The following is a 14,211-nucleotide window of genomic DNA, read 5'->3' on the forward strand; positions in this document are numbered from 1 at the left end:
ACATCACGGTGGTAGACATGGAAGGCCAGTTCCTGCACGTTATCACCAGATACTAAATAAAAGGTTAGGCATAAGGTTATTGGAAACTGTCGCTTTTTTAATTTTGCATCTTACCTGAGATTTAATGGAATACAAAAGCAGAGAAACAATGCCAAAGCTCCGCTCTTGCTGCACATCAACAAATGCACTTACAAGAAAACCTGGGGAAAAAGGAGCAGCTCCTGGGCGGTGGGGTCCACCCGGCTCCGACCTCCCAGCACAGCACCAGCAGTTACTGGGACGTTCTCCAAATGGTGCCAGGAGCCCTCAAGCCCTGGCCGGTGGTGCCGCAGGGTGAGCAGGAGGCGGGTTTCCCTCCCTCCCTCCCTTCCTTCCCCAGGGCTGCCCCCCCAGCCCATCCATTTTTCTCCGACTACGTCACAGCCCCGTTTCCATCTTGAGTAACTCGCTCCTTCCTCCCACGATATCTTTGTTTCTTGTAGAGAGAAATACAGCAGAGAGAGAGGGCGAGAGAAACGATGCCCCCAACAAGACAACAAATCCAAATTTCATCCAGGTTCTGCCAACTCAGCAAGCGTGCTGTATAATTCCATCTCATAGATTAGTTTTTCATTAAAATAAAAGTAATTGCTTATATATAAATGCAAGGGAACACTAAAGCAACACTCCCAGATAAAGGTAATTTATCATTATCTCTCCATAATTATTTGTTACCTCTTAATAACATTAATTTAGCTCGCTCCTGCGGTAAAGATAACCTATTGATTTTAACAGGTTTTTCTTTAGTTTTCAGAACCGTCTTCCACGAGTTTCTGGTTTTATTAAATACACCGCCTGTCATCTCCAGCTTCCGGAGGAGCCAACAGCAGACATGCTGCACTAATAAATTCACACCAAGCCGTGGTGTGTGTGTAACAAGTGAACTGGAAGTTTCTTCTTAAAGAGTGTGGCAGGCGACGAAGCCTTAATCTGTGTGAATTTTATGTCTCAAATACAAGATTCTTATTAAAAAGCGTGAGTACTCAGTGCAATGAAATACGCCGGCCTTGCTTGTAGGGATGCTCCTAGCGCCGCTCCTGTTGACGCCTACCTTGTGTCAATTGAGCTACAGAAAAAGATGAACTAAACAAAAGTCATTCTGCTGCCCGTTTCTCAGCCTGGACATCTTTGTTTAAGCTTTGACTCGGCTTAAATGAACGAATTAATATTGACAAAAACATCAACTAAGCTAATGAGTTGTTAGTTAAGGCAATAAACATGTCACATTAGAGTCAGCGCAGTAAAGAGGTAATTAGCCCAGGAAGAGCCCTGCTGATGGGGGCCGCTCGTGGGCCCCTCTGCTCCCCACCCGAGGCAGGGGATACCACCCCTGCCACCACAGCAGTGACATGGGGACCAGAACCAGACTGGAGTTCCCCCAGCTAGCAGGGGATGACGTTTTGGACCTAATTATTAAGTGCTTTCAAAATGTAGGATAGAGAAAGCAAGTCTTCCCGTGCTCCGGATCTCCTCCCACGTGTCCTCACCGGGAACATCCCTCCCGTCAGGCAGCACACACAGAGCTATCTCCTCCAGAAAGCAGAGTGCTGTACTTGGGAATCCAGCCACTCTTCCCAGCATTTACCTAAACACCAAAAGAAAGGGTTGAGTCTTATCTGCTTAGGTCATTTTTGTTAATGAAAACGTGACCCGAATACTAAAGCATATCCAGTCGTTTTGAATGCTTGCACCCGTTTGAATTTCTAAAACGCCTTTCCTCAGTGGATCTCAAGAGCTTTAAACTTATTACATCCGTCAGCATTGTTATCCTCATTTTGCAGATAGATTTTAAAAAAATTAAATAATTTGCTCAGGAAAATCAATAGCACAGGCACGAACAAGACACTGATAACTCTGATTCCCATTCTCATAATCTGCCACAAGATCTAGTTCCAACTAAATAAAAATGATGGACTCCGAAAATATGACTTAACCTGGTTTGAATCTTTTCTGATTTTACATAAAAAAATAAAAGCGAAGAATCATGACTCTAACGAGTTTTTAGTCTTCCCTCTCTTCCCCTGTCTGCGGGCACAGCTTTTCTACAAGAAATTAAAGCCAGTTGTCACCTTTTCTGGATGAGGCTTTCTCCCTGGCTTGACATACACCTGTGTGAAATGCCAGCAGAAAGAGAGAAATAAGTCAGGATATCTGGGTTAAAAATCCGTATCCCTCAGTCCCTTCCCTCTCCTAGAGCAGGGAACTTCTATCGCATAGCTTGTGTCATCTTTCAGACAGGTGTAAAGCAGAGAATGTTTTCCGGCCTACACTGAAATATAACTAGTTGCATTATTTGAAGCTAAAATTATGAAAGCTAAAAATAAAATAAAAAAGGTTTTGATCACATTCAGGATCAAATTTCCCAATTCTTACAGAGCTCATTTCTAGAATCTTTTTTGCTTTAAATATAATTCTGACACGTTTAATTTTTTCAACTGAATTTATGCTAGAAGAGACTTCCTTTCTCCTGACGATCTCTTCAAATCATTTGTGTTCCGTTCTTGCAACAGGTACAACGGCCCCAGCTTCTACAGTAATTTCAGAGCTGACATGAATATGTAGGTGTTGGTTTCTTTAATCTCTTTTCTCAAGCATGGTCTTACAGTATATTAAGAAGCGAGGTAGCTCCTGTGCATGTCAATAATGCAGACTGCATTTTATTCAGAGGAAAAAAAAAACAATTCACAATTATATTTGTGTTGCTGCTGTATGAAAGGAGAAAAACAAAGAGACTGAAAAGAAACCATCCCCAACTCTTACACGTCAGACCGAACGATGCTACTAAAGCCCTGCCCGAATTCCCATCTGCAGACGAGCGGCTACGCTGGGTGCAGCCGTCGTTCTACACCCCGTTACCGAGAGGATGCCCGCGTAGAACAGAGGGAGAATTCTAAAAAGCCTGACTTGCTGTGCAGCCATTTTGTACTGGAGATCAGACAGGGTACCTGCGAGGTTTGTATCTGCAGCTCCCGCTCGCGCAAGGACTGCCTTGCTGCGTCTCACTGCTCACTCTGTGCTGTTCCAGGCACCGCGCAATGGCTCTAAATTAATCCTCAATATTCCCGATGAAGTCAAATTTTGCAGTTAAGGCCCAAGCTGCACCCACCTGCCAGGCTGACAGGCGGAGAACAATAGGACATTTACCGTACAGTAAATCGATAGCTCCCATCTAGCTCAGCCTGAGCCCTTTCAGAGGGAAAGGAAACAATTAACACTCCCGTGGCTCGCTGGCCAGCGCACACTTGTCATACTTTGGCTTCGCTCTTCCGAGGGCTCAGGTACAGCCCCCTCTATCATATCTGCTCAGGAGCTCACGCAGTTTTGAAAGACAACTACAGAAAGGCAATCCCTGTGTGTTGTGTCAGAAGATTCACTTTGAAGACTTAAGAGCATCAGAAATATTATTCAATCGTAAGGGGAGTATTTCCTCTATTTTAATTATCCATGTAAATTCTGAAAACGTAGAGGTTTAACAGGTCAGAACAACCATTTCGAGGTGTAGTAAATTCACAGCCTTTCTCTTAAACAGACTGATATATGCTGCCTTTCTCATCACGTGAGTAGACCGCAAGGCATTCGTGTAAGTGGGGCCACACGAACACTGCCCCGAAGTCGTATTAAAACCCTCTAGCATTTTACATAAATCCTTAGGAAGGAAGACAAAGGAAAAAAGAAAAACGTTTGTAATAGCTGGTTTCCCGGTCCTTTCTGTCTAACTATGGCCTAGTTAAACTGACCTAACAATGCCATTTTTCTTCCTCTCAAAATCTGCAGTGGGGGAATCAAATGTGAAAGCAAGATCAATTCTGTTCCAAGACAGTAAATGAGTTTTGGATCAGACTTGTTTCAATTTATGGAGAGAACCCGACTCTGCTGGCTTAAATGCTTTCTTCCCCTAACTATGAAATTATATCACAGTGCTCTAGAAAGAGTAAACTACCATTTTAATCCAACATTTGTTTATAATCTAGCAGGAAGGAGAAAGCCAACATGACTTGGCTGATAGCTGCAAGCAACTTGTTATTTTCATTCCTCGTAGCTGCATAATACCACTGAACCATGCTATTCATTTTAATCTGAACACAACGGTGGAAGATGCACGACGCCCATGAAGTAAGGGAAGTCCATGCCTGTACGAGTCGGGGATCCCAACCGCACCTCCTCCGTACCACCGGTGCCCTGTACGTCCACACACCCTACCTGCAGCGACGTGTTACACCCATGGGTGCTGTTCAGCACGACGCTGACCGAGGCAGCCCCCAGGGCCCTGCTGCGGGCGGTGGGATGTCCCCGGCCCTGCTGGGCTTGGGATCACTCTGAGACACGTCTGTAAGATGCTGAAACTCCAAATTCTCTCCTTTTCTTTTAAGGTAAGGATGCTTGGCTTGGCATCTGCAAGCCTAATGAAGGAATAATGTTAATTTGTATGATGAATTAAATTAGTTTCTGAGTTTCCCTTCATCTCACTCATTACAAGGCCGAGCACAGGCTGATTTATTGACTCGTCACAGCTTATTAAGCAACAGTTCATAAAGTTATTTTGAAGTGCTCTTTTTAAGCATTCATACTATTGATTGACAACACTCGGGCACTACTTCTTAATACCGACACTGAACAGCAAAAGGCACGTGTGGCTTTGGTTTTCCCACTTGACATACCAAACATACAGATTTTAAGTTGGTAAAATTGCATGTAGATAATGTAACCTAATCCGCAAGCACGGTATTGTTTGCTGCTTGTTAAAGCCCACCGCAATATTTCAATACAACTTATCTGCTGTGCCAAACACCGCCTCTGAACGTAACCACAATTTAAAGCAGGTATCAGCCACACAAAACACAGCAAAACCAGCACGGCAGTGCTTTGGGGATCCCTCCCCGGGGAGAGGCTGCTTTCCCATCCCATTAGAGCAGCTCTCCCAACACAGGCGACCAGCACGGCGCACCCGGCTGGACTTTGTGCATGTACAACAGATGGTCATTGCGTGCCGTGCCATCAGTGGTGCTCAGCCCTCCATCAGCCCCCCAGCCCAGGCGGTTTGTGCGGGATGGAAAAGGGAATCAGGTTCCAATAGAGAGGGCCTTCCACCGCCCACACCAGGCAGAACTGCTCAGGCCCAGCGCGTGGGTTCCTCTCTCGGTTCTCCTCGTTACCCAGCCCCGGGGCCGGAGCGTCGCCTTCCTTCGGACACACACGGGACCCGCTGCAGCAGTTCGGTGTCTCTTAACACAAACGTTACTGCTTGGAAACGTGGGGAAACAAAAGACGTTCAGATTAATTGCGGTACATCCTGCTAGCCTGATATTACACGTACCCGGGCAGGTATCCTGCTCCCTCAGCTACAACCGCTTCCCGTGCGTACGTTTCCCTCAGGGTGTTAAAACACGGCCTCGGCTGCAAGCCCTAAGAGCCTGAACTGGGGGCTGCACGCCTCGCAGGGCTAGGAGGTTTCCCCCAGAGCTGCCCTCGGCTCCTAGGACCCCACCGGCTCCAGGAGCTCTGGGAAGTGGCTCCGAGGCACGACGGGACCTGCAGCAAGGGGCTGCTCCCACCGGGCCTGCAGCAAGGGGCTTTCTGCGTGCTTTAAGCATGCAAAAAGAGAGCTCTGATTAAAAATACAGAATTCGGATCATTCATCCCTTACAGGATTTGGGTAAAAAGGTAAATTTAATTTTTCAGATTGGATTTTGTTGTTAAAGTCAATAACAAAAAAATACCAACAGATTTAAATTAGGGCATAATATCTGCCACAAAGATTGACTGTTTTCTGCCATACAGATTGACTATTTTTTTCTAAATATTATCTCTAAGGCTAAGGTATAGATTTTTATAAACCACCGTTTTCCCATTTTTTTTTTTCCCTTCAGGGACAAAATTTTGCTTGAGCCACTGATCTAATCACAACAACTAGAGGGAAAACAAAACCAAACCACACCACACCTTGGATTTGTAATGAACTTCAGAGCACGTTGATTGAAACATACAGATCCAAAAGGATCAGCACAATGTCCCCAACCACGGGATCATGCAGACCTGAGCATCTTCCTGCAAAACTGCCAGAAAAATACGGCCAACAACACGGCATGCGCTGACAGCAATCGCTCACGACGAGCAAAAAAAATCAGTTATTTGCTTCAATCACCATGTTGTGGGTGTTTTGTTGTTAGGTTTGTTTTTAAATTAAGTTACTGAGCCACTTTGCTTAATTTGCCCTGAAAGGCTGCTGTTCAGGTGCTCGGCTGATTTATTGCTTCTGCGAGTGATGATCCTGAGCGGCCGCTCGTCTGCGCTAATTGCTGCTGCCAGCTCTGCGAGAGGCAAGCACAACTGCTGGGGAGGGATGTTGCTCTCACCAGGGTTGTTTCCTCGTTGTCTGGAGGGGAAATTTAAATATTTTCACAACACAGACCTCATGGATCAAAGACTTTAGAAAAGGTTTCAAGCCAAGCGATGCAGCAATGCTCTGCAACGTGGAACAATGAAACTCGTGTACCAGTTGCCACCTGGTTTTTCAAACTACACTTAAGTCTTTTTCTCTACTCTTGTAAGCGATTAAGTCATTTTAGAAGACATTTTCCAATCAAATTCCATCTAATTAAACATAACCCATACCAACTTTCATGTCCAACACCTGGCATGCTTCAGACAACCGAGAAGACGAGCTCACAGGGGGAATGGTCTGGCAATCTAAAGAAGCGGTGGCACCACCAGCTAGTCTGCAGAAAAAGAAAACTGCTATTTGCTTCCTTGATAGCGCACAAAATCTTTTCAATTTTGTATTTTTATGCAGTAAATCTCTAGCTCTTTCAATTCAAGCAGAGTGCAGAGAGTTGAGAGGCAGGAGATTAGGAGGGACAGGCTGCAGGGGATAAAGCCTGCACAGTTAAGTACAGAGGTGTGTACAGACTGATTTTTGATTACTATAGAGGGCTCCACAGCCTCAAACAGAATGCAAAATTCCTAGCTCTCAAACGTATCAGCAACACTCTCTGAAACTCACAGCAGTAATCTTCCAAAAATGGAAAAATGGGTCTCAGCAACCTTAACGTGTCTCATTGGTGCCTACCTAACAGAGCCGTAGAGCCACCGTATGTGATGGCACGCTCCTGGCAGAGGAGGGAACGGCTCTGGGACTGAAGTTCTCATACAGCGAAGGAGAAGTACCCCAGGATTTGTGGTACGAATGTATTAAGTATTTTAAAACTGTATCACACTGAAGGATTTTATATTCAGAACTCAAATTAGCTCTAATCATTCTTGTATCTGCCTCTCGGTGGGAAGCAAACATCCCCTGGGCTTACTGGAGTGCTGGGAAAACAACTGTACACTGTGCAAAACGCTCCTCTGGATACAGAAAAGCCTGCTGGAAAATGGGTATCAATTTCAAAGCAGCTCTTGTAGAGCTTCAGCCGTAACAGAAGTGTGTAAACGTGTGTTTGGGAGAATAAAACATTTCCACTGACCTGCAGCTTGCTGGCTTGACGCAGGTGTGTGCCGGGAGCCAGGACGTGCTGCAGGGTGCAGGGTAACACGAGAGGCCAGCAGAGCCCAAGCAGACTTCCAGGGAGCCTACAGAGTCTCCATGGTTTAATGGCTTAAGATTAGGAGAAACATCGTGGCAGGGAAATTAACTCGATGATTTCCGAGGCCCCTTCTGACCTAGTTTCCACAGATCCATGAATTTTTTCAAATTTGAGAGATTTCCCTCAGAGAGGACACCGAAGGCCGAGGCAGGCACACCCCACCACAAATACTAACTACTTCCTCAGCGGCAGATCCATGATACAAACACAGGAGCGATACATTTCCAGTGGTGTTTAAATTGCTCTTACTTTGAAAAATAAATCTTTTCTTCATGCTAGGCTAATGGCTTCATTGTTTTGCTGAAAGCTTCCAGAGACACAGCTGAACAGCGTAAAGGCATCTGCTCAAACACGTAAAGTTTTACCAACGTGGCCCTACAGCAAACACACGCCTTTACAGGTGTTTATAGTATGGCCCTGTACAATTATGGAGACGTGTATTTCTATTTCTGCCTAGAATTGTCACTTGCTTCTCCTGCCTAACAGGCAGAAAGTCAGCTGCCTGGAAGTGGGGAGATGATAATTAAAAAATAAAAAACGGTTTCATTAGCCTGAGTTAGGAACCTAACTGCTGGCTGGGTTCAGATTAAGTAATTTAGTAAAACTGGAGAGACTGCTGTGGATTATAGCACAGAAACCCCAAGACTCGCTTTGGAAGGAAGGAAGCATGAACGCACAGCCTGCAAAAACAATATAAATAACTCAATGCCGTGAACATGCTGTCACATATGACACTGACTGAGTTAAAGGGCAAAATGCTTATCATTAATAACTATATTGACGGCAGATGCTTTGAAAAATACACTGCATTAACAACAGAATCAAGGATTTTCATATTCAGGACAGAAGAGTCATTCAGATTTATCAGCCCATTAACTTTATAAACACAGCATTAGCTGCAGTTTAAGTGCAATGTGGTGCATCTATAATGAGAAATTCTTTGGGTGGCACTTTATAATTAAATATCTCATGAACTACTTGTAAGGTCAGCAGAGATTAATGCGGGATGTCGGGCAAGGTCACTGTATGGATTTCAGAATTCCACTCGCTCAAAAAGGCATCGTCACAATTACCGTTTTCTTAAATGTAGTAAATCACAACGTGAGCAACTTACGCTGCAAAAATATGTACACATTAACAGTGCAAATGAAGAAGTAATTCATTTTGGTAAGTTCTTCTGAAATAGAAACGGTGCTTTTAGGACACATGCCGTTTCTCTCACTGCTTCAGATGGCCCGCTCAATTTCAGTGTATGATAACGAAATAGACTGAAAAATGACCGCATCTTAATCAAGTCAGCCTAAAGCAGAGGAGAGGAATCATCTGAACCGGTTTCTGGAGAGGCTGTCACAGGGGTGGGCAGCAGGAGGCTGCAGCATCCCTGGTTGTGAGCGGGGGAAAGGAGGCTGTGCTCATTTTGTGAGCGGTTTCAGGGCAGCTGACTCCACCCTGGAGGACATCCATCCAGCACCACGTGTCTGTCAGCACGGACACCACGGCGCTCTGCTACCGACAAGTCAAATAAATGTCTCAAAGTGGGTGAAAAGCAGTCATTTCTTTACTTAAGTGTCTGCTGCTTCATACCATCCTCCTGCCACCTTTCACAAGGTACCAGACCTCACCTTATCCACTCTTCCTATCTGTTTTGAAGTGCCAAGGAATATTTTCTATGTCACTGGAAGACACAGAAATAACCTGCATGGTACCTTAAAGTCAAAATAAGACAAATCAAAGAAAAACTGCAGGTCCTAGCGCATACATGTAGATTTGCTTTTACTTGTTCCAAGAAACGTTTAATTTTTGTACAACTGCTCAGTTTTATTCATAATTCCTTCTGCACCGTTACATACATGGAGCAAGGACTAGCATGGGTCTCAGTAACAAACAATATAGCGCTTGCCTTTCACAATCTTCTGGCTTTCTGTCCATTTCAGACCTTACTTTATGGCCTGGATCTAAATTTACAGTATTTTAGTGTGTCAAGCTTCGTCTGCATTAAAGACTGAATTTCAACCTATCAGTCAGCCAGACAGTCGCGCAGGGTTTCTGAGATGATGATTAATAGGAGTTCAAAGATGGAGCTGACAGCTCGGCTAAGCCTAACGTAACAAAACTAGCAAGCAAATAGATAAACAGAAACACTGGGAGAAAGAAGTGGTGAACAGCTCTGAGCTGAGACAACATGCTCATTTTCTACTATTTATTTTTCACTTTTTCTCAAAGGCACTTGGGCATCAGGTGAGGACTGAACCAGGGCAGGAGGAGAAATGCTCTGCTGTGGGATTATTTCACAGCTAACCACACAGTTGACTTTTCTTCAAGCAATACTAACAACGAGTCTGTAGTGCTGCAGTGAGATCTTACAGAGATAACAAAAGGGACTTTTGCCAGACTCCACATATAACAAAAACACACCAGTGGACTCAGGAACCTCGCCAAAATAATTGCATGAATCCAGGGCACCGAAGCTGCATCTGCTTCCATTAGATTTTGCAATGCTAACATGAAATAGTCAATACACAGACATGTAACCATCTAATAACATAAGATCATGCTTACCGCTTGGTGCAAGGATAATTACAGTAGCACTGCAGGACCACATTTCACATGGGACCAGAATGTAACATTTTATATAGCATTTTCCATTAAATTCATCTGTTTCTGACTTTTAAACCCAACATCTTGCCCCCCCCTTTTAGTTTTGGCCTCACCAGGTATGTTTTCCTATTGATGCTTATTGATCCACTTCCCAAGAAGTACGCGTGGTGTGTAAGCTAACCGAGCCAGCGCTCAGTTACAGGAGGAACAGCTCCACTATGAGCAGCAGCTACCAAGTGCTGAACACGAAGATCAGCCAGAAGAGTGAAAGCAGTGCATGCAGGACTGCTCCTGCAGCAGTCGGTGCCCCCTCCAGCAACACTGCTGCAAACATGAGAACTGAAACATGAGTATATAACGAAGTTATACCATCCCACCCTCTCCCCAAAACACCAGAACAAGGGAAAAGAGCACCCAGGATACTCACACGTATGCCTCGCCAGGGAATAATTTGATCCACCGCTAGTTAAACCAAATCCCTCGGGAATTTGACTAGAGCTACGTGGCCGAGTCAAGAGTTTGGGAGGCTCAATTTCAGCTCCAAATTCTGCCCCGATCACCCCCAGCAAGACGATGGCAGTAGCTTGCTTCCTGCGCTCCTCGTAAGAGGTAGAGATTTTCTTCATCTGCGGGAGACCAGACAGACAACCTAAAATGAAAAGTAACAAGTATGAGAAAATAAATAGCAGGGCTGTTCTTAACACTCCCAACACCGTATTTCCCAGAGAAAAGAGAAGAGGTTTCCATTTAACTTAAGCCTTCAGGACTGTTCCTTCCCTCCCCAGGATGTGCAGCCACTAGAGATGATGCCATTTCACTTCTCAAAACCTTCATCGCACAGCAGAAGTCTAAAGGGAGCGTTTGCAATGGCCAGCCTCAAAGCCGGCCACCCTTCCCAAACTGCCAAGAGCTCACTGAAAAAAGAACAACTAAAACATTTCAGAGAGCTTGATTTGTTCATCTGGAGAACAGAACTAAACACAACGCAGGGAATTCTGTTTGCCTGCCTTTGTGAAAGGTGATATTTGGTTTGCTTCTTGTTAACACTGAATTTTGGTGACTAGCAATCTTTTTATTTATCTTATGAGATGGATTTTTAAAATATATTTCTATTATAAAAAAGCATCCTTCTGTGCTAGGGTACACCATCATATTCCAATTCTTACTAGATTTTAACATACCAACATTCCAGTATGTGCCGTTAAACTGAACGAGTATTTTTGCACACTGAATGTTGCATTTTGTATTTTAATGAATGTTCTCCTAAATGGTGGAAAAACCTCATAGCATACATTTTAAATAAAACTATAAATTCTACATTGCTAGTGAAATTAAAAATGCCAGGGCTATATTAGAGTAACTAGATCAAGGTGTTGTTTGTTTTTTTCATAAAGAAACACAATCTTAGGAGCAACGTACCGGGCTGAAGTACATTATTCCTTTCCTCTGACAGGTACAGTTCACTTTCAGCCGCGTTACTAATTCGCACTACCCCAGAAATGCCCCACCATATACGCTAGGAAAATAATGAAGTCTTAATCCTCCTTACAGTGCTCGGCTGCTAAACGTTTGCTGAGGAGTCAGAAGGCAGCACCTGGTGCTGGGCGAGACTTAGCGGGCTTGTAGATTAACGAAGGGCGAATTAGCGAGTCGGCCTGCGCTAACGACATTCACGCGGCTCGGCGGGACACGAAACACGACGTACAAGAAGAACTACCCAAATCTGAGAACCAGCATCAGAAGGCCATCCCAGTTCAGGCAACGTTGCAGCTGTGCCAGCAACGTGCCAGCCAAAGGGGAGCTGAGAAACAACGAAAAGCTTAACAATGGCAGGGAGAGGGGGGGGTGAAAATCAATAGTAACTGCCTTCAGAGGAAGAAGGATGAAAAGGGGCTGCAGGAGACAAAGCAAGAAGTGTAACAGTTCTAATTGTTCCGCAATCACTTATCCCACCGGCCATCTGCGGACGCGGAGCCCCCCAACATCTGCATGCGGGGACAGCCCAGGTGCCCGCACCGTGCCCGCCGTGACACCTCGGATCAAGATGAATCGGTGCGAACTCCTGATCCGAGATTGTTTTATACCGTTTAATTTAGTTTCTGGCCCTGCTTGGATGAGCACAGCTCTGGTTATGGATTTCTGTGGTGACGTGCTGCGGCAGGCGTGGGGAGCAGCCAGCGGAGCAGATGCTGGAGCAGGACGGCGGGATGCTGATCAATAGGCAAGGCGCTGACCCTGCCGCTGCCGCCACGGCCACGGCTCCAAGGCGGGGAAGAAAGGAAGAGCGACCACATGTGCTGCTTCCAGGAGGAAATTAAACCGCGGGGGCACTCCCCTGCCCTTGCCTTTGGTTACAGCAGGGGGAAGTTAACCCTTCGGTACGTCCCCGCGGCAGCGCCGCAGCATCCTGTAAATTCCAGGCCTGCTTCGGCACAACTTCTCCTGTCCTCTTCAAACGGCAAATCACGAACGTGGGGGAATCTGCTGCAAGGCAACTGCTAACCCAACAATAAATCTGAGCCAGGACGGGCTGCGAAATAGTCCTAGGGTCTTTCATTGGCATGGGATGCTCTTCGTCCTGCAGTACAGTGTTTTCTACCTCAAAACAACAACACAAAACAACAACAGAAAAGAAACTAAAACCAAACCCAAGCCAACAAACAAAAAAACCAACACAGCCAGTACCCCCCAGCAACATTCCTCCCCGAAACCTCCAAATGAAATTAAAGAAAAGGAAAACCCCACAAATATTTTTTACTTACTTTTTTTTAATTATTAGCGGAAATGTACAATTAATTGCAATGATTTCCTACAAATAAACTGACAGCCATTTGGGAGATTTCCAAATGAAATAACGTCTATAAAAGTAGTCCCTTCTACGCTTTCATTTGTCTCATGAAAATTTGGTATTTTCTCCCCGCGACGTGCCTCCATTTAATCATGCTAAAGGGTGACACCGAGATCCATTTTCTTGACAGGACGGTTGATCACCCTATCACAGGGAGAAAATTAATAACCTCAAATAGCTCTATGTGGAAAACAGAGGCTACGCTGGTGAGAGGACAAAACGCTCTACGTTTCGGCTGTAACAATAGCAGGCTCCCAGTATCGCCGAGCAGAGACCTGTCGGGTCCGTGGCGTGGTTATCCGGGTCTCCTTCAGACGAAACCACCACGTTAAGCATTTCAAAACGCGCCGGCTTTTGAGACTTAAACCTGCCCACCTGCTTAGAGGAAGGTAACACAAAGCAACAGAGCATCTTTATAAAGGGTTTAAAATACAGGTAAAGCGTTTCCGAAGTTTAAATTGTTTAAAAGGCTGCGAGCTATTGATTGCTTCATTTAAAAAGCAGTCGGAGAGTGCAGCCAGGAGGTCAGGGTAAATTTAACACTTTGGAGCACTTTACTAAATAACTCTAAAGCTCACGTTAATTGGCTTTGCACAGTTCTTGGGTAAAATTAATTTTATCCTGGCTTACAATAAAAGGATTAAAAGACAAATTAAGTTCCTCAGGTTTAGCCGGAATAGGGATCAATGGATTTGAATGGGGGCCGAGGGCGGATTTGCCGGAGGTGGATGCCAGCCGGTGCTGTGCCTGACGGCCCGGCTCCGCGCAGGTACCGCAGCCCGGGGAGCGGTGGTAGCCCGCACGCGCCCCGCGGCCATGCGCTGCCTCCCTGGTGGCCCTCGGCACAGCGGGGTGGCCCCGGGCAGCGTGACCCCAGCAGCATCGTGCCCCCAGCCCGCCCCCCTGCGGGCACCACAAACGGGAGCACATACATCTGTACAGGTACACACGTCTGCGTGTGTGCATACGGACTGTATGGGGGGTGTACGTGGTGCATGCACGCATACGTATGCGCACACCGGAGAGGGGGGGTGAAAGAAACAACAGAGGGCTTTAATCTTAGAGGACAAAAATATGGAGACCTAAATGAGTAAAATAATTAAGTCCTTAAGTCCAATAATTAAGTCCTACCAGGTTAGGCAG

General features: G+C 45.5%; 1 protein-coding gene across 3 annotated transcripts in view; it reads right to left on the minus strand.

The window, feature by feature from the left end:
• The window catches only part of WDR7 (WD repeat domain 7), a 105,959-nt gene that overhangs the window by 41,442 nt on the left and 50,306 nt on the right, over nucleotides 1–14,211 (minus strand). For all 3 annotated transcript variants that reach the window (XM_035309534.1, XM_035309533.1, XM_035309535.1), the window contains one exon: nucleotides 10,648–10,869. In XM_035309534.1, the coding sequence (XP_035165425.1) occupies nucleotides 10,648–10,869 (222 nt within the window). The remainder of the gene's footprint in view (nucleotides 1–10,647; nucleotides 10,870–14,211) is intronic.

This window comes from Oxyura jamaicensis, chromosome Z (genome assembly GCF_011077185.1).
Source record: "Oxyura jamaicensis isolate SHBP4307 breed ruddy duck chromosome Z, BPBGC_Ojam_1.0, whole genome shotgun sequence".
NCBI lineage: Eukaryota > Metazoa > Chordata > Aves > Anseriformes > Anatidae > Oxyura > Oxyura jamaicensis.